This window comes from Elaeis guineensis, chromosome 11 (assembly GCF_000442705.2).
Source record: "Elaeis guineensis isolate ETL-2024a chromosome 11, EG11, whole genome shotgun sequence".
In the NCBI taxonomy this organism is placed as follows: domain Eukaryota; kingdom Viridiplantae; phylum Streptophyta; class Magnoliopsida; order Arecales; family Arecaceae; genus Elaeis; species Elaeis guineensis.
In genome coordinates this window covers 118670977-118691479 of record NC_026003.2, presented here as the reverse complement: position 1 = coordinate 118691479, position 20503 = coordinate 118670977, and the positions used below count along the sequence as shown (strand labels likewise).

The window sequence follows — 20503 nt, the reverse complement described above, 5'->3', positions numbered from 1 at the left end:
GATGTTCAATCCACTCGAAATTTAGAAAATAATAGAAACATGAGAGAGCCAAGAGGGAGAATAGGTGTGAGAAATTTATCTGAGGGTTTTGCGCTCTGCCCTATTTACAGAAGGAGGTTGGTAGCTATTGTCATATTGAGTAGGATATATGGTAATTATACAGCACAAACTAATTCATAATTAAATAGATTGTAGTGATTATTTATGAATTTTTGTAGTTATAATCATTTTAATCGTATGATAATCGCTACGGGCATAACTACTATCAATATTCTCGAGTTGGGGTGATCAAGCTTTCAGATCTTGAGATGATGAGATCAGACATATTTAAGTAATTTTTTTTTGATTATTATGGAGGTTAGTCGAAATACCTTTCTCATCGCATTCTATTGCCAAAAAAAAAAAGAAAAAAAAAATTGCAGACATGAAGAGATCCGTTCCTTATGTCATGAGTCATATGAATCAATGTTGTAAATTAGCGTATGATTTAAGTCCAGACCTGCTTGCATTTTAACAAGTTTCAAGATCCATATCTCCCATCACGTGCTCAAAAATGCGTTTAAAGTCCATTGTATAATGTAGGCACGCTCGCCCGCCGTGATAACACAATTTCCACTTCGTAATGGACTTAAACCATGCTTTGCCAATTCGCTGTAATCACATGAATAACGTGCGTTGGCCGTATCTATTGTTTCCTTTTATAAATCGGATGATATAAATTAAATGAGACATAATATATTCATAAAAATCAAAAAATAAAATATTACAGAATTTGAACACAATCGTACGTGCCCATCGTATGGATTACCGAAAAAGATCGCAATGGTTACCGGTAACCCAGTGAAATATTACTGTCAAAAAAATGTTACCCACACCAGTTCGTTTTTGGCAGAGACTCCCATAAAAGGGTATTTTCCATGTTATGATCAGACGGTGGAGAACATCCTCATCACTTGATCAGTATCCCGTGGCGGTAACCCCGTTTTAGGCCCCTCTTTTCAACCCCCACGCCCCTGCTCCCCTTCTTCTCTCTTGCTCCGTCGTCTCCGTCTGCACAGCCGGTGGGCGGGTGGCTCGATTCGGATCCTTCGGAAACAATGAGAAACGCGCTCTTCAAACATCTCTCCCGCGCCGCCGAGCTCAGCTCCTCGAAATCACGATCCGCGACGAATCCCTCCCTGCTCTCCTCCCCCTCTCTCTCCCGAAGCGTGAGTACTTCCTTTTCCCTACTCCTTTTCTTCTTATACTCATCCTTTCGATTTTACTTTTAAATTTGATTTGGTTTTTCTCGAAGCATCCGTAGATCTTCTCGCATTTTTTTCGTCTTGATAGCTAAAATTGATCGATCTAGGGTATGTTCTTGGTTTTAGATGCCCTCGGAGTTTCTGTTTTCGCTTCGATTTTTGATTTTGGATTCAGAAATTGTTTTAAGGCCATACCATTTGATAGAGGGACCTAGACATGCCATATGGTCCGCTTTTCGTGTATCAATATTTTTCTTTTGCTTCGAATTATTGATTATTTTTGCTCCGAGCATGGTCTTGAAAGCCACAAGATTTGAATGGGAGAGGGGATTCTTGTCTGAACGATTGATTCCTCATTTGGAAGAGCATTGGTATTGAAAAACATGACCAATTTTTTTCTTCTTCTTATTTTTTAGATTTCCTTCATTTTAAGTAGGACTATCGATGTCCATAATAGTAGTTGATCAAAAGCATCTGCTTTCAGTTCTGGGGATTCACTAGAACTGTCTTTTAAAGCGTTGTACTTGGAAAAGTTCTGCTGTTTGATGATGTTATGCTCTAAAGAGAGTGTCTACTTTGCCAATTTTGCAAATGCAAGTACATAGAATAAAATTCAGTGGTCCCCCACCCTCAAGAAATGAAATGCTGAGATCTATGCTGGAAATCTACAATTTAATTATGGCATTACATGGCCTTGACACATCGAGATATGGTCAACATCATCATCATTCATCAACAATGATGAAAAAATAAGTTTCATTTTTAATTGTTGTTGCATGGGTTATCTTTCAGCTTGTGGTATGTTTTCTCCTTCTTACATCAAGTATTGTGTATATGCAGTATATTTTCTCAATAATGTGCATCAAAGAAAATATGCAATGAACCAGTTTCGATATGCATGGAATTATGGATGGCATTTATTTAACCTGTTAAAACTATGGTCTCATTTGATGGTCATTTTTTTTTTAAAAATTTTCTCTTTCTTATTTATTTTTTGATGGGTTATGCAGTATGCAGTTGCAGCATCCATAGCCGAGGAGAAAGCAGAAACTGTAATCTTTCCTAGGTAACTTCTATTAAAGTAAATTTTCTCTTTGTTGGATCAATCTCTTTAGAACACATGTAATGAATGATATAGAAATGAGGTGCTTTTGATCTTATGAAAAATACTCGACAATGGTAGTCTTTCAGTTGATTGCTAGCATTGTGTTCTGTGATTGTGCTCGCCTTCAACATTATTAGGTCATGATTTTCTAGAAAATCTGAACTAGTTTGTTATTGGTAATATGTGCAATCTTAGTGACATCCATGAGTGATGCTTATAGATAAGACAAGAATGAACAACCGATCTTCTTTGAACCCTGTCCTCCTGCAATGTAATACACAGAAAACCAATACATCCAGATGTGGATAGGTAAAGTCTGATTTTCTGATCTCGCTTTAATGTTTCTAAATCCTGCCATGTGTTATCTTATTATGGGACTTTAATGTATTCTTCATTTTGCTACGTTTTTTCCTCAAAGCATGCTTATTTCACAATCCCTATCATAAACAATAGAAGATTGCAAAAGTTTGTTGCTTAAAGTGATGATTCACATGAAGGATATAGGGCTAAAAAGATTGTAAACTCTTTGTTTGTCCTGCAACTCAATGTGGATTTTAACAACTTGGTTGATAATATGAAGCTAAGATCCAAGAGACTACAGCCCATGCATAGGATTCAAGATAAAAAGGTTAAACCATGCTTTTATTTACATTGTTTAAAATATCCCCTCCCCCCAACCCTCCAAGCACACAGGTGTGTATATTCTTTGGCATGTGAAATGAGATAATTGCAATTTTTTAAAGAAATAATGCAAAAGAAATATGTGTGTGTTGATTGACCAAAACATCCTTTTGTTTTGAATTGTATGTGTAATTGGCTAGGTTTTAGTAAGAAGTGTTGATCATTTCGTTGCTATGCATAAACCATTCTGTAAAACTTGTGGTGTATAATGGTTATTGTCAAGCATGATTTATCTTGGTCAGTTCCTACAACAAGTAATTAAAATATTTAAGTTATGAGCTTCAGATGTAACTAGATTGAAGGCATAACATAGCTGGAAATGCCTTTTACTTGTAAAACCCACCACATAAATAATTGGATGCTTGCTACCCATACATTTAAGTGTCAGATGGCACAGCACAACACAATACCTATCGTGCAAGGGTCTTGCTGGCATGTTAATGACTGTATGCTACTACTTGTATTGGTGTGTCAATGCATGTTAAGTCTGTAGAGAACCTGCACAACTCAGCATGTCACAATATGTATCATGTCAGTGCCAGGTCAGGATGCTACCAGCATGCGATACAATCCAATAAGACTCACACATCTAGGTGCTCTGGATTGTAAGATATGCTTAGACACCTATACAGATGCCTGGGCTAACACTAATGAGGATCCACCAGCCCAAGGATTGCCTGTTGTGACACCTAACCATAGTTGGGCTTGTAAGAAGAGAAGAGGAACCAATAATGATACCACAATGAATATTCAATGGAGCATGTCAATCTAACAAGAGCATGTCAATCTAACAAGTTGTCTTTACACATGAAAAGACAGTGGTTGGTTAGTTGATAAATGGAGCCAACTGTCAAGTGATGATGCATCTTGGAACCCAGGAAGGCAACATATATGCAAGTGTTAGACGTGCATGTATAGTTGATATGGGTGCAAAGTTTTTATTTTGCTCTCAACCAGGTTATTTGGAACTTGTTGATGACTGACTTAATTATACATAGATGATTACTATCTATTTTGCTACATAGTGAGAGAGTCAGTGTTGGCAGCTCCTTAACTCCATTACATGATTTTTAATTTCATTCTTTATGTGAGGCATGGTGTTTCTCCAAAAGTAATTTGGAACCTCTCTACTTGCTGTTTATGCTACAGGGAAGGCCCAGGATTTTCTTATGGATTAAACTGGGCCCTTGCTGGAAGAGGTGTGATCGTAAAGGATAAAGCTTTTTACAACATGAAGTCATCTGAGCTTCAAAAGAGTGGTGCAACCACAATTGGTAGTACAAAATTCTCATTGATTCCTTTTTCTTGTGCGCATTCAATTTGTGATGCTTGAAATAATTCATAATCACGTGGATGCCATCTGGATTTACATAGAACCTTTGTCTGGCCTTCCACTTAATGTGAGAGGAAATGCTGTTGGCGGAGCTTCTAACATTTCAAAGGCTCAGTTTGGCAAACTTTTGAAACAGGTATATTGTCACTAAAAAGGTCCTGCAGTGTTCCATATTATATTGCGGTTTGTGTTGATTGCAGAAACCATTCATTTTGAACATGATTCCTTTTCCATCAGAGTTTATTTTGTAAAAAAACAAAATAATCTTTTCATTGTTACAAATGAGTGCAAACTGAAAAAGTCTTGTTTGAACTTTTAGCTGTTTGGATCACATGTCACACAGCAGAGATGCTTATTTATATAAAAGCTAGAATATATGGATGTGGATGAGATGAGAGTAGGAAATCCAGGGCATGCCATTCATATCATCATGTGATAACTTTTGCAATTTTAACCAGGAAAAGGAGAAATTACGGCTTCTAAGGCTGAAGGGTGAAATAGGGGTTCATTGCGAATTTTGAATTCTTTGTTAGGGGAATTAGATGATGTATGACGTTGGATTCAGATTCAGGGAGGGAGGGGAGGGGGAGGTTGGGGAGGGGAGGAGAGAGAGAGAGAGGGAAGAAGAAGAAGAAGAAGAAGAAGAAGAAGAAGAAGAAACTCTATTGTATTGTTTATTTACCTTGAGACTTGATTAATTTTGCTGCACCCCGTACCTATAGCTTCTATTTCTGCAGCAATGGTCTGTGATACAGGTCAATTATAGTGAGAGTCTTCTTACAAGCCAAATGCTAGATGACAAATAAAGAGAAAATAAGCCAAGGGTTGCAATAATCTTGTTGTAACTACTTGCTGCTGCAGAGAATAATTAAAGAGAAACTGCCAAATCAAGAGTGTATGAAAGGAAATATTCAGTTGAACTTATCCCCTTATAGGCATTCCTTGATTTGAAATCTCTTTATCTGGAGCTGGTAAAATATAGACGATAAACCTGCAGAACAGCAATTTCTGAAAAGGCCCAATTATGGCTGTTGGGTTACACATAGTAGCTCGATAGATCCTCATCATTTGTACATGATCACTCAATCTCATCAGGTTTTCCATCACCTTATTCTATTGCTGTTCAAGTATCTTGTTTCCCTGCAAATTAGCAAAATACTACATGGAGATTGATGTTGGAGGCAGCATTTGCACATAATCTCTACAATTCCTTGCTTTTATTTTCACTTTTTCTGAAAGCAATGAATCTTTGCTGCCAAAAGCTCTCAAGGTTTTGTGTACAATTAAAAAAAGGATTTCACGATACATATTTATTCAGTTTAGTTCAATTTTCTTCTTGGATTTTTTTTTTTTTTAAAAGAAACAGAAAACAAAAGCAAAACAAAATGGACCCTATAAATTTGATTCCAGGACATGAAATTTCTTATATTGTTTACAAATTTATTGACAAAGATTATTAGATAACATACTTAACTGAATAGCAAACTTTGAATGGTCTAGTTATTTTTGATATTCTGAGATAGTTATCCCTCAGTACAAAAGTGACATGGCATATAGGTTCCACAATTAACTTTTCGTTATCATTTTCACATAAAAGGAAAAAAAAAAGGTGTCATTTGGCATCACTTACATTTTTTAATTTTCAAAAATAGAAAAATAAAAATTTTGTTTCTATTTTATGTCTAATTGTTTTAAAATATAAATATATTAGGTGTAATTAATTATTTTTTGAAAAACAAACATGGTGATGGTAGCTGACGTGGTGGTGGTGGTGGCAAAGATAATAGAGTTAGTAGTATTGGCATAGTGGTGGTAGATGTGGCGACGGTTGGGGTGGGGGCATTAATAATGTGATGGTGGCAGCAATAATGGTGATAGTGGTGTGGCAAAGGCAGTGGCAATGGCTATAGTGGTGGCAGCAGCATGGTAAAGGTAGCGGGGGTGGTGGCAATGGTGGTTGCGGTATTGGCAGTGGTGATGGTGGCCATGGTGGTGGTGGAGACAATGGCGATGGTAGTGACAGTGATGATAGCAACGATGGGGACGACAACGATGGCAATTGCTGCTCTCGTGGCAGTGGAGATGGTGTTGGTGGTAAAAGATGAGTTTCTTGTTTTTAAAAATAGTAAAAGAAAATTTTCTTACTTTCATTTTTTCTAGAAATAAAGAAAATGACTTTTGAAAATAGAATTTAAAAATTATAGAACCAAATATGTTTCTTTGCATCAATTTCTGTGATTTTGTTTTTTAAAATAAAAAAAAGAAATAAAAGGATGTCAAACATTCCCTAAACAAATGTACTTTTATTAATATTCTCTGGATATTGAAGCCATGTCATGCATTTTATTAATATTAATTATTTTATCTAAAACCTGAAGAGAGCAAATAATCTTCTGATTTGTCGTTTAAATTGCCAATGTGATTAACTTCAGTCCTACTTTGATATTATTCTGAGTTTCAATTTTCAGAAAGTAGGATTGAATGCTAAGAGTAGAGAGTTTAATGCCAAGTAATAAATTAATGAATCTGCATACAGCCTTTTACTCATGAATGGTTGATGTTTTGTGCAATTTTCTGTCTTTTCTAGGTTACTTCTCACCTTTCATCCATCTCCAACATCTTTGTTCAAGATGGTACTGTTGGTTCATCTTCAAAATGTGATGCAAAGGTCCGTGTCATTAGCGATAATCCCTCTGCTGTGATATCACTCTCCAATATCCTTTGGAAAACACCCAGCCGGGCTGTTTCCCATGACTCTTGCCCCCTGACTGTTTATATTGCTGGCTCTATCAGGTAATTGGGAGTTCTATATAGCTATGTCTTGATGTATTTTAATGTCAAACTTACCAGGAATGGATGGTTCTAGTTGGCATTTATAGTTCATATGAGAAAGACGCTAAATAAGTAAATCTGATACTTTTGAAGAAAGTTTATACACGAAAATTTGTTGCAATTTTGGGAGGTTATATTTGCCTCCTGCCCTAGATGTTACTAACTTTAATTTTATTAATCATATTAAAATGTTGTAAGAACCCACCTTTCAGCGCTTTGAAAGAGTTGATGAAACAAATTAAACATGTATGTTTGGCAATTTATGCTAGATTAAATATTTGATAAGTATCAGCCAGTTCAACATCAGTTGTTGCCAAGCAGGTTACATATGAATATCATAAGCAATCTCCTGTTATTCTCTAATATTCATGTAACCTCCTGAATAATCAGTGTTACCAACTTTAAATGTCAGTCAGTTCAAATTAGTGTTGCCAACTTTAAACATCAGTCAGTTCAAATGAATGTCACTAACCTTAAATTTATGCTGAAATGCTGGGCATATGAACTCTAAATGACATCAAATTTGCCATCCTTTGCAATCTCCTATGTGATCCACTTCTGTGTCACATCAGAGACTTCAACCTTGAGCACGTACCAAAGAAAATTGGGCATGGTGATGTCTTTTAAGATTATGTGCCCCACTATAGCATACGGCCTGAAAACAATATCTGAAAAAGAGGGCATGACTTGTATCAACCTATCTTATTCCTACAGAATAGTGTGTGAACAGCCACAGCCGCACTCATACCTGGTTACTGTTGCTACCACTCATTGTATATTAGTTATGTTAAGTAGCTATTATTATTCTGTCAAAATGATTCTCTTTTGAGGCTAAATGTAAAGGAGACTAAGCAACTGCTCCTTTTACTAGGTAATAATTTCCATATTGGGAGAATTAATGTTTCACTGTGTGAGCAAGAAACAAGCATGCATTGAAGTAGCATAGACTCATGCTCAAGGAAAGGGTCGTAGAATTGCTGTATCTTTGATTATTAGTATAGTTATTGCACCTATCATGCAAACAAGCCATGATGAGGAGGAAAACAAAACAATGTAAAAAGTTCGATTGGTTGCTGGTAGACTGTGGTGGACTGCTTGGGCATGGAGCTAATGTACATTACCTTTTGATTGCTTAAATTTGCAGTCCAAGAGCTTGGGAGGTTCTTGGTCTTGGGTCACAAGCCTCTAGTGGATTTGCCGCAGCTGATGTAGAGCGTTCATCCCTCATCTTATGTGGTAAAGCTTTTGCTGATGCCAATGCTACAAAAGATGCTCTAGCTGCTTTGGCTGCTCCTATAATATCTGCAAGGGGAGGCCTTCCTGTTTCTGCTAGGTAGTAACTGCTCATATTTTGCTTGAGGTTGATGATTCATATGCGGCTGGTAATTCATTTTCAGAATGTCTGTTTGTTAGGCTGCTTGTGTCTGGTGATTCTGTGATTCTGCTGTTTGCTCCAGAAGATACTATCAAGAGCTGCTCAGATCTTCAGAAAGCTCTGGTGTCCAATGATGCTGGTGTAGTTCTGTCTTCTCATGGTGTTGCACCCTTCTTTCGAGGCAGAGATTCTGCTGCACCAAATCTGCTAAAAAAACCAACTTCTGTAATTTTTGCATCTGCTGATAGGTAGAGTGCAGAACTTATGCTTAACTTGTTTGATGGATGTCATTTCTGTGGTATATAATCGAGCTTGTTACTGTTATGATACAATTTCCCAACCTCGACCTGTAATCTGCACCTGGACTTAAATTTATCTTGAGGCAATGATGGGAAACTTTTGCACTGTAGGTTAGTATATGCGCATACTTAAATTTGAGAAAAATTTCAGGAACATATGACAATAGTTAATGCATCAGGTAACTTTTTTTGGGCGCCATGAAAATTGCTTTTTGATGACCTACTGTCCTATTATCAGTTATCTACAAGAGTGGCTTGCCAAGTGAAAAAGTGTCTTAACTCATCCAAAGACACCTGATCAACTTTTACTCAAAATCATCTTTTATTATTTAATGATATCATTTATCAGATATAATTATATATTTAAAAGGTTTGAACAAAGCAAATTAGATATTTTATGAGGTGCTGGCTGGCGGGTGGACAGGCAGAGGGGAGGGTGTGCAGGTGCTCTTTGGACTCAGAGATGATCATTGCTTGCAAGTTCTCAGATATCTCTGGTGCTACTCCATGGATGGGGAGGGAGCTCTAGCAATGGAGATTGGCCAGCCTGGAGCTTTGGCTTATGACTTGAGGAAAGAGGGGATCAGATTTTCTTGGCTTTTCTCTTCTTTTTTCCCATTTTTCTTCCTCTCAAATTGGTGGGGGGAGTCAGGTCAGATCAATGTCAGGTTTGAAAATGACATGCTTTGATCCTACTGAACATACTTTTCAGCCTCGTTGGATTTGGCTTGGGTGTATCCCTACTATTCTTGTGCTTGAACCGAAACATCATTTGTATTGTAGGACTGAAAATTGGATCCTGTTTGGTTCTAGGTCTATAGGTCACTTTTTGGTCAGTAATCAACACATTTTTTGGAAACTATAAAGCTTGTTTTTTTTGTTATTTACTCATATTACTGTTATAGTAGAAGCAGCATGCTATAACCATAACCACAACGATCCAGTCTTTTCCCAGCTATTTTGGATTTGCTTCATAGGTCTTCATTTGAGAAGTATTCCTATTTCGGGCCATGTCTGATGTTATTCTAAGTTTCTCCATATTCTTCATCACAGCCTCTATCTATATTATAATAGGTCTTCTCCTCTTTTTCTTACAATCATCATCACAAACTAAAATACCTCTCCGTACTGGAACCTCCTCGCTTCTTTGTTGTTTATGTTCATACTATCTCAGTCAATTTATAGTAGAAGCAAGCATACTTTTGTTTATGTTTTAGCAGTATTTTGCTAGTATGTCTGACATGGTAGAAGCAGTTATACTTTTGATCATGCAAGTTGCATTAGTCTATCCTGTTCATTCTTCTACATTGTTCTGTTGGCAAACTTCTGTAACTACAAACTAATTGCTCTGTCTGTAAGTTGCAGTACTGGTGTTCTTCCTTCAGTATCAAAGCTCTCTCCAGGTCAAGCTGCCTATCACTTTTTGGCGGGCTACCAGGATGGAAAATTTGTACCTGCTTACAATAAGGGCCCGTCACCTATTGATCCACTTGAACTCTCGAAGGCACTGCTGTCACAGGTGACAGTGATCTATTTGTTATTTTCACAGATGCATTTACCTGCTAATCTTTGGTCACAGGTGACACTTAACCTCATGAAATAACTCATCTTTGCTGTTTCATCTTTCCGTGCACAGTTAAAACAAAGTGAGATCCCATCTTTCCTAATCAATGTAAATGATGGTGGAAAGCACATCACTGGTAAGCTGGAGTTAATTTTTCTCTTGGATTTCAACTCAATTCAGCTTTTTGGGAATCGATGACATGTGTACCATCTCGAATCATCCATTTTTTGTGGATTTTAGGCAAGGAGCTTGTTAAACTGCTGGGTTCAACCTTATCTGGTAACTTGCCAGAAAGCAAAATAGGAGCTACCGATTCTAAAGGTAATTGTACTCATGCTACTTTCGCTTTCCTCCTACTTAATATGGTTATTTCTTGCAAAACTGTATGAATGTTATATTTCTGCAGTTGGAGATCTCAAAGGGAAGTACAAGAGCTTTATATCAGGTAGATTCCAGGAGTTACCTGAAGAATTCTCCTTCTGAGTTTTCCTTGAAGCTATAATCCTTACGCAGTCCTACCAGATGCACATTTTAGTTGACATTGTTGGAATAATGTGTTGTCTGCATGCTTTCTTTAAGCTGATCTCCACTAAACCAGGTTTCAATTTATCACTCTTATTACCCAAACAGTTTACATACACATAGCTCATGAATAGCCTAATAATTTGTCTCTCTGTGATTGTTTTGCATCATTAGGGACTGGGAAGATATTCTTTGTTCAATTGTTTATTGTTTGTTTCCCAAATTATGTAACCTATGCCATCTAGTTTCTCCAAAAGGAGGACATAGTGGATCAGTGGGTAATTACATCTTAACAGATTGAGTATTGTACAAAATGTCTGGAATGTGTACGCATAGTGACTTCTAACTCAAATATATTGTTTAGACAATTTCCTAGTAGGTATAGCTTTATGGTCTCTAAAGGTTAGGAAATGTTACATACTCTTGGGTAACCCTCAAATCATGTTAAAGTCAGTCATTCGTTCTGTGTTGAAAATTTGATATTTAAGAGCAGTAGAAAATTTGATATGGATGGTATTTCGAGGGAATTTTGGAATATTGAACATAGTATCATTGAATTCTAAGGGACGTGTGATTAAGTTCTCCAGCAATCTTTGTCAGAGGAGGAAAACCCTATTTTGTTCCTCATCGGATCTAAGCCGGTTGCAATGAGTGCCTAATCTTTCATAACACATCGTTAGAATAATTGAAATGGTAGAAAATTTTCTGGCATCAGCAATATAAGAATACATGCTAGAATATTACTAACCAATTGACATTCATGCATTAGCAATGCAGAATTACATCGTAGAACGTTAGTAGCCAAACATGACCTTCAGGAATTTCTTTAATGAGCCGACGGTAAAACTCTCTTGCTGGACCTTCACTGAATAGGAAGTGCTGGGTATTACGGTCGTTATAATGATACCCTAAAACTCATATATTTTTTTCACATAATTGCTAGTTTAAGTGCGTGGTTGCCCACCTGGATTTGTTGCCAAAGAAATGGTACCCTAATATCAGATGTTCCCTGTACCGTCGTAGCCTATACTTTTCAGATTCATGTAGGTTTGATGTGAGGAAAAGTGTCAGACTTGAAAAATTTGCAGGCTGACTGTGAAGGTGAGATGAGGTTGATGAACTTCTAGATGTTTGAAGGAATATTACTTCCATGCTTATTCTTATGTTGTTTGTTTTCTTAGCATTTATTTTTTTGAGAAGAGAATTGGGCAACACATGATCAAATCATTAAAGAAGTTTTCTTAGTTCTTTAGGTAAGACAATGTAGATGTGTTGTATATAGAAGGTTGGAGTGGAGTTGCCCCATAAAGTGCCATGGCATAAAACATACGTGATGGAGAACAAAGCAGTAAAAATATGAAGGTGGAGTGTCATTAGTTTTCAAGAGACATTTAATTCAACACAATTCAAGGATGCTTACAAATCAATAATAAAATAGGGATTTAAAAACTAGAATTTTTTTGAGGCACCTTGGATTATAATTCTCCGCTTGGAATGGGTTGGGACTTGGGACTACGTATGCAATCCCTAGATGAATGAGTTAATTAACTAACAAGGGCCAAAATGTAGGTATAAAGTGTATCTCAAATTTGAAGGATGGCTGTTTATACATTACAATTATGGTTAAATTGCTGCATTTAAAAGCTTAGACCTAGTGTGGTGCTTTAACCGACTGGAAGTTGTTGCTTTTACCCCAAAAGTACTGTTAAGCAACTTTATTAAATAAATGAGCAATGCAATCTTCCAACCGATCCTGATTACTCCAAAACGTGATTTTCACAAAAAAAAAAAAAAGGGGAGGAAAGTTGCAACGATAAGATTAGTTGAAAGATCAAATTATCTTCAATGTGATATTTTCACTAGGAGTCTGCACGAAGCGTACTGGGACGAATTTGTAGCACTTACTGATCATTGCTACCGAAAAATATCATATCACAAAGTAGTAAAGGATGCTTAGTACGGAACATTAGTGTAATAAAAATAAAAAAAATAAAAAAAAAAAGGAGCATCATTGGTTGATTGAGAAATTCTTTATGCACCGCAAGCAGTATAGAAATCTAACGTGAAGTACATCATTTCGTCTGATTGATTCACGTAGTCACTATTTTTTAATGTATATTTAATGTTTGTGGATTGATTTTTTTATTTAAAAATTTTGTATGACGAAAATATTTTTATTTTTTTAAAAAAAATTATGACATTCTATGGCGTAATATAGTCCAGGATGTCATAATATAATGTGAAGGATATTTTTGTCCAACTATTTTCAATGTATATTTAATATTTTGAATGACGAAAATATTTATGTTTTTTTAAAAAAATTATGACATTCTGTGCATATTATGGACGGAGGATGTCATAATATGGGCACAAAATATCATAATTTTTTTAAAAGATAAAAAATAAAAAAATAAATCTACAGATATTAAATATATGATAAAAAATAATGACTATATAAATTAATTGGATGAGATGATATACTTTACATAAAATTTTTTATACCATCTACGGTGCATAAAAAATTTCACTTAGTTGATTTGGGCACTTAAGTGGACCATGGCTCAACGTCACATGGCATGTGGAACTCCTTGCCGTGTCCGCATGATTAGCTGGGCACTTAAGTGGACCATGGCTCAACGTCACACGGCATGTGGAACTCCTTGCCGTGTCCGCATGATTAGCTTTCGAACATACGAAGTCCAACCAGTGTGTCGGAACAGCAATATCATCCAGCTTCCATGCTTGTTTCATTAGTTATATACCAGCATCTATGCTTGTTTCATTATATATATATATATATATATATATCCTGTCAAGAAATTCAATACACACACAAATTTTATCAAAATTGTGCAATGAAATAGTTGATATCAAATTGTCAATCGTGATAATATTAAACTACCAAACAAAAAAATCATGATTATATTCAAAAACATTAGAAGATTATATAAATTCAAGTGATATAAACTTTTAGGATCTAAACAAGCCACAAAGAATTGTTCATAACGTTCCACATATGCATTATAGCTGGTGGATACGCATCCATTTTGTCCATCCTAACTATGCAGCTTGGTGTACATTCATAAAAGTTTGATTGAGAGATCCTTGTCTCCTGACAAAATTTTCATCAGGTTCACTCAACTTTAGCTTTGTTCCTTCCTCCAACTTCTCAAAAAAAGAAAAAAAAAGAAAAAAAAGGCTTTGTCCTCTAATTTATATATATACTCATGTTGGACCCAAAGTTTATGAACGGAGTCGACAAATCCTCTTGCCAAGACTCTCAAGCTTTACGCTGATACTGCCGACCCGGTCCCATTCCGGAATAGGATCAACACGGAGACGTTATTTACCGACTTGAGAACTTAATATCTCCTGGTTTTGAACAAAATTCCCGTAACCCCTCCTCGCAGATCTAACCAATTAGACCGGTCCAGTATAAATAAGACACCTAGCTCCAGCTTTGAAGGTATCATTCTAACGTGTCAACTTTTGCGGCACTTTCACACAGCCATTAATAACTCTGACATTCCATTTAATGACCACTTGGTTTTCTTTCTTTTGGACAAAGGAGAAAAAGCGCAGCAGCAACAAATACCGCCCCCACCACCCCTCCTCTTGCACCGCACCATCAGTGCTAGCGTTACACCACCACCAACATGGGGCACATCGATGGCCATCGTCTGCAGAAATACCACCAATCTAGCAACGAACTCGACCAGCAATCTATCTCAAATGAAATATCAAATATAGGAGCACTAAATTCGCTGAGCCAAAAGCCCTAACCTTCCCCACGCTAACCTGCCAATGCTACAACTCTCCTTTTACAACCCCCCCCCCCCCCCCCTCTTCCAAAAAAAAAAAAAAAAAAGAGAAGAAGAAGAAGGAGGGAGAACTACTACTCCCCATATTCTATGCTATGTGATTCTTGAAGCAGGGCCATTCTTTCACTAAATAAGATTAAATTAATTTGTGAGACAATGAGTTAGATTTTATTTGGTTAAGCTTTTAGAGTATCAGAAAATATTTTTTGATCCTCAAAAAATACTTAAAATGATACAGTGATGTTTGATAAAAAATAAAAAATTATTTTAATTTTTTCAGAAAACTGAAAAAATTTGTTTGAGGAAAGTTCTATTTTGAAGCTTTCCTCAAAAGTACTTTCTGACTAATGTCTGAAAGTTGTTTTGATTCAAATAAATTTTTTAAATAACAAAAATATCTACAAACAAAGCTCATAATTATATCATATTATATTCTTATAATATAATATAATATAATATTAATAATACATTAATATTATGATATATTATAAATATATAATATAATCTATTATAGTATTATTATATTATTAAAATATAATTTGATATAATAATATTTATTAATAATATGATATTATTATATTATAATAATATAATATAATTTATTTTATTATAATGTATTATTAATTTAGATTATAATCCATTATATTATATTACATTATAAAATAATAATATTATACAATAAAATAATATTTTAAAGTATAATAATAGTTATGTTATAGACATATAATATAATCTATTATAATATTATAATAATATAATACAATTATATTAGAATAATATAATATAATCTATTATTACATTAGATTATAACTAATATATTATATTATATTATAAATTATATTATAATTATATTATATTATTATATAATAATAATACTATATAGTATAATAATATTTTAATATATAATATTATATTATATTATTATCTACTATACAATATTTTTTATTGTCATTTTATCGTACCAAAAATATTTTTTTATTTTAATTACCAAACATATGTAAAATTTTAAAATATTTTATAAATACAGTTAGCAGACACCAATCAATTTTTTGTAAAAATTTTATTTCTAAAAATTATACTTTCAAAAATTTTACTATCAACAGCAATTTCAAATAGGGTCTTAAATGGTAAAATTCCTACTTCCATTGGATCCACATGTCCATTTTTACCTATCCTGTCTCTTTTATGGTCCAGCCCAAACAAAACCGTTTCTCTTCTCGCTCTTGTAGTGGTAGTTGGGGCAGAGGGTAGCCAGTACGCACGTTTGCCTACCAAACCCTTCATCAATGTGTCCGCTTTTCTGCCTCGCAATATACAGCTAACCACCTCCTCCTCCCCCTGACCGTCTCCTCGTTCGCCCTTTCAATGCTCTTCCCACCGTCCCTCCCTTGTTCTTACTCCTTTGACATCCAAATTCCCCCTTCCTAACTCTTCTCCAACCCTTAATTACCTCCTCCTCTTCTATTCCTTGCTCTCTCTCTCTCTCTCAAGTTCTCAAGAATGGCACCAGTTTCCTTCCACCATAACTTGAAGACCGTCTGCGTGATGGATGCGTCGGGCCGGCTCGGCGTGTCACTAGTCCAGAGGCTACTACAGAGAGGATACATCGTCCATGCCGCTACTTACAATCATGGTTCTAATTCTCTGATCATATTTCTTCTCTCACACTTTTTTGAGCAATCTTTCTTCTTTCCCTTTGTCAAGTTTAATTATTATGGTGAATTGATATTCGAGTGGCTTTCGATATAATTAGTTGGTGCGCCAGGTGGTGAACTGCATGGCTTGAAGGGGTTGTCATGCGAGAAAGAGCGGCTTAAGCTGTTCCGAACGGACCCCTTCGACTACCAAAGCCTCGTCGACGCCATGAAAGGATGTGCCGGCCTTTTCTATACCTTTGAGCCTCCCCAAGATCAAAACTACGATGTGAGTGCTTCGTTCGCTCCTTTCATCTTAGTTCTCTACTCTTTTTACCCAGTACTGTTGCACTAAGTTTTGGCGTAATACACTCAGATGGTGATCAAATGAAATATGGACATGTTTTTAATGGCTTGTACGCAACTTTACCTCGCTCTCGTGGTCGGGTTGCACACCTCTGCACACAACGACGTGCACCGTTTATGAGTCTTGTGCTGGACTATGAAGAGGTCCGGGCTTCATAATTTCTCGATAATAGTGAATATGGTTGCTTTCTAGTTAGCGCGAGCGATCAATGTGTCGCTGGGAAACGGATGTGGTGAGTTGACGGCCAAAAATGGTTTGGGAAGGAGAGACCATGATAGCTGAGGGAGCATATAATCACTTGAAAAGTATTTGTCCATGTTTTTGCTACGGTTTCTTCACCTTGCTTTCCCATCATAGTGCCGCTGTCTTTTTTTTTTTTTTGATAGAAAAAAAAAAGGGTTGAAGGGAGCGACCATCGTGGCTACTCCATTTGGACGGTATCATGAAAACCCCCATCTCACTGGAGAATGTTCGATTCGAAGGCTAGTTTAAAATGAAGTTCCCTCTCCATCATATAGGATGACCCGAGGACCAACTCAATGGTTGAGTATGTCAACCCAGCATCATAATTTAGTATCGTTATCCTTGTTAGCTAATCCCTATCAAAGGCAAATTCTTTGTGTATCGCGAGTAGTGTAGAAAATCCGACGTGGAGTGCATCTTTTTGTCCGATTGATTCACGTAGTCATCATTTTTTAACACGCATTTAATGTCTGCAGATCAACTTTTTCGTTTAAAAATTTTGTATGACAAAATTATCTTTATTTTTTGATAAAATTATGACATCCTATATCCATATTATGACATTCTGCGTTTAAAAAGTCATAATTTTTATCTAAAAAATAGGAATATTTTCGTCATACAAAATTTTTAAACAAAAAAATAAAAACTACAGATATTAAATGCACATTGAAAAGTGAATGGACAAAAATATCTCTTCTATATTATGATATCCTGAGCTGATATCCTGGAATATAATACGTCACGGGATGTCATAATTTTTTTCAAAAGATAGAGATATTTTTATCATACAAAATTTTTAAACAAAAAAGTTGAGTTACAGATATTAAATACATGTTGAAAAATGATGACTACATTACATTCCATATTAAATTTTTTATACCGTCCATGATACATAAAGAATTTTTCCCCATCAAATGGTGCCAACTAAATGACCAAATTGGGCTGTATCGATGTGGTCACACGCCTCATCCATTTAGAAGGCTCTAGATTTGAACATGATAGGCCATCAAGATATTTGACTTTGCTTGGTTCTCCCAATATTTCTTTTCAAAAAAACAAATAAAAAGAATTACCATTTATATAATTGGCTTAATTAAAGCAGGAATTCATGGCGGAGGTGGAGGTGAGAGCTGCACATAATGTGTTGGAAGCATGCGCTCAAACGGAGTCCATGGAGAGGGTGGTTTTCACATCATCGGTGGCTGCAGTTATATGGAAAGAAAATCGCAAATTAGACACAGATTTTGATGAGAGGGATTGGAGTGAGCTCAATTTTTGTCGAAAATTGAAGGTATGATCCATTCACCAATCCTCTACTGGAGAAGTTATTCCCTGCTAATTTCTCTCTTCTACCATGCCCTTTGATTAATTGCTGGCAGTAGAAAATATTATTAGAATAAAGAGAATGACAAATCGGCAAAAAGTATCTCACTGGTGCAAACATAGTGGATCCGGGAAGTCATGAATGATTTTAGTAAAGACTCGGACCTATTAGGTGACTCAGATGGACGGGATGAGATCTAAATACCGACTACTCCCAAGGATTGTGTTCAGCCTTGAGCAGTTCAGGTGGTACATACATACATACATACATACATATGTATGGATGTATCTATGTACGTACGTTCGTACGCACGGGGCTCACAAATAAGCGCTCCAAACTTTTGGCTAAAATGATTCGATCCCTGGGGTTTGGCTTTTGATGGCAGCTGTGGCACGCGCTGGCGAAGACGCTAGCGGAGAAGACGGCGTGGGCGCTGGCGATGGACCGAGGCGTGGACATGGCGTCGGTCAACGCCGGTCTGGTGGTGGGGCCGGACACCTCGCTGGCCAGCCCTTACCTCAAAGGCGCGCCGGAGATGTACGAGGACGGCGTCCTTGTCACCGTCGACGTCAACTTCCTCGCCGACGCTCACATCGCCGTCTTCGAGACCCCCTCCGCCTACGGCCGTTACCTCTGCTTCAACCGCGCCGTCTGCCGCCCCGAAGACGCCGTCAAGCTCGCCCGGATGCTCTCCCCCTCCTCCCCTTGCCCTCTCCCGAGGTTTTATTTTATTTATTTTACTTTATTTTTCTGTCGCCATCTTTGTCAAATTATTTGTATTTGTATAACGGTAGATAATCGTAAAAGTCTTGGATATTTTTCTAACGGTTGTCATTTGTTTACAGTGATGAGTTGAGGGTGATCCAGCAGCGGATCCAGAACAAGAAGCTGAGCAAGGTGATGGTGGAATTCGCCGCTGGGACGCACCTGGACGGATAGCAATGGCCATTTTGAAGATAGGAGATATTAAAACGTTAATAAGTTCTTTTATTATTGTCTATGATTAAGGAAAAGAAGATATCGAAAAGAGAGAGCTGGGAGGAAGGATGTGGTATGAGACTTGATTTGATCCCATGACCCAGTGCATGGCAAATGGCCAACAAGATGGACGCCTGTATTTACTGGCTCGTGAAAAAGCAGCAAAGCTTCCAACAAGTGGCTCCTCTCTGGATGTTGGTGTCCCTATCCTAAGTTTCCAGATATAATTCAATTTCTGGTACAACATGAATTAGAGGACATTAAATGGATTACGGGCATGTTTGGTTCGTCATCGAAATTAAGATCGAAATCAAAATAAAATAAAATAAAAAATAAAAAAAATTATATTCTCAACTTATTTTTGTTCATAATTAAAATCGAAATGAAAATAAGATCTGAACAATAGGTGTGAATTTGAATCAGATTTTAAAAAATTTTAATATTTTTATTTTTTTTAAATGTGAATGATCTCGAAACTCACTTCAATTACTTTGAGTGAATTTTTTTTTTAAAATTAAATAAAAATTATTTATTTTTATTTTTATTTCAGAATCTAATTTTTTTCAATCAAATATATTTTAGAGACAGGTTAAAATAAAAATTAATAAAAACTTATTTTATTTTATTTGTAGGTAGACTTTTTTATTTAAAAAAAAAAAAATGATGGAACTAACGAGGGTGATTCAAAATTTTCCTTGTGTGTTTTGTCTATGTTCGTTTGACATCTATGTCTACGGCATGAAAATCAAATATTATCCAAACTTAACTAATTTTCAACTTGCATTATTATTTTCCCACGATACATGGGTGAGACCAAAATAGGACCCTAGCATTTTCTATTTTTCATCTCGGTCATCCCCATCTATGCATAAGCCGCTTCTTGACAAGAAAATGTAGGTGATTGACGATCCAACCTGTTGCGGCCAATCGCCTCGTCGCCCGATCGCCGGGAAGCATGCACCTGCAAAAAGAAGTCCGCACTGACCGGAGGCGGCTCCGGCGGGGACCCTCCGACGGTCAAGTCAGAGAGGTGACTGGGCAACAGTGAAATGCAGACAGAGAGCTCTGAGAAGGAGAGAGGGAGAGGAAGAGAGGAGCGAGCCTGCGTATGTGGGAGAGACGGGCGGATCGATCCCTTGCACTGTTGCCTTCCCCGGTATATATAGTGGAGCGCGGTATGG

General features: G+C 36.5%; 2 protein-coding genes across 3 annotated transcripts; both read left to right on the top strand.

Moving 5' to 3' along the window:
- Positions 1-968: 968 nt before the first annotated feature.
- LOC105053842 (uncharacterized) lies at positions 969-11097 on the top strand. The gene is made up of 11 exons (XM_010935153.4): positions 969-1208; positions 2255-2310; positions 4180-4304; positions 4405-4499; positions 6951-7156; positions 8340-8528; positions 8609-8818; positions 10235-10388; positions 10506-10569; positions 10674-10754; positions 10840-11097. Exons 1-11 carry the CDS (start codon positions 1098-1100, stop codon positions 10914-10916), a joined length of 1368 nt encoding a protein of 455 aa, XP_010933455.1. The 5' UTR covers positions 969-1097; the 3' UTR covers positions 10917-11097.
- Positions 11098-16083: 4986 nt separating this feature from the next.
- LOC105053843 (cinnamoyl-CoA reductase 1) lies at positions 16084-19515 on the top strand. 2 transcript variants are annotated; one of them, XM_010935155.4, is made up of 5 exons: positions 16084-16409; positions 16542-16699; positions 18123-18311; positions 18730-19064; positions 19190-19515. In XM_010935155.4, exons 1-5 carry the CDS (start codon positions 16277-16279, stop codon positions 19281-19283), a joined length of 909 nt encoding a protein of 302 aa, XP_010933457.1. In that variant the 5' UTR covers positions 16084-16276; the 3' UTR covers positions 19284-19515. The 2 variants fall into 2 exon arrangements, with proteins under 2 accessions (XP_010933457.1, XP_010933456.1); XM_010935154.4 differs by having other exon boundaries at positions 16089-16409; positions 16530-16699.
- The last annotated feature ends 988 nt before the right edge of the window (positions 19516-20503 follow it).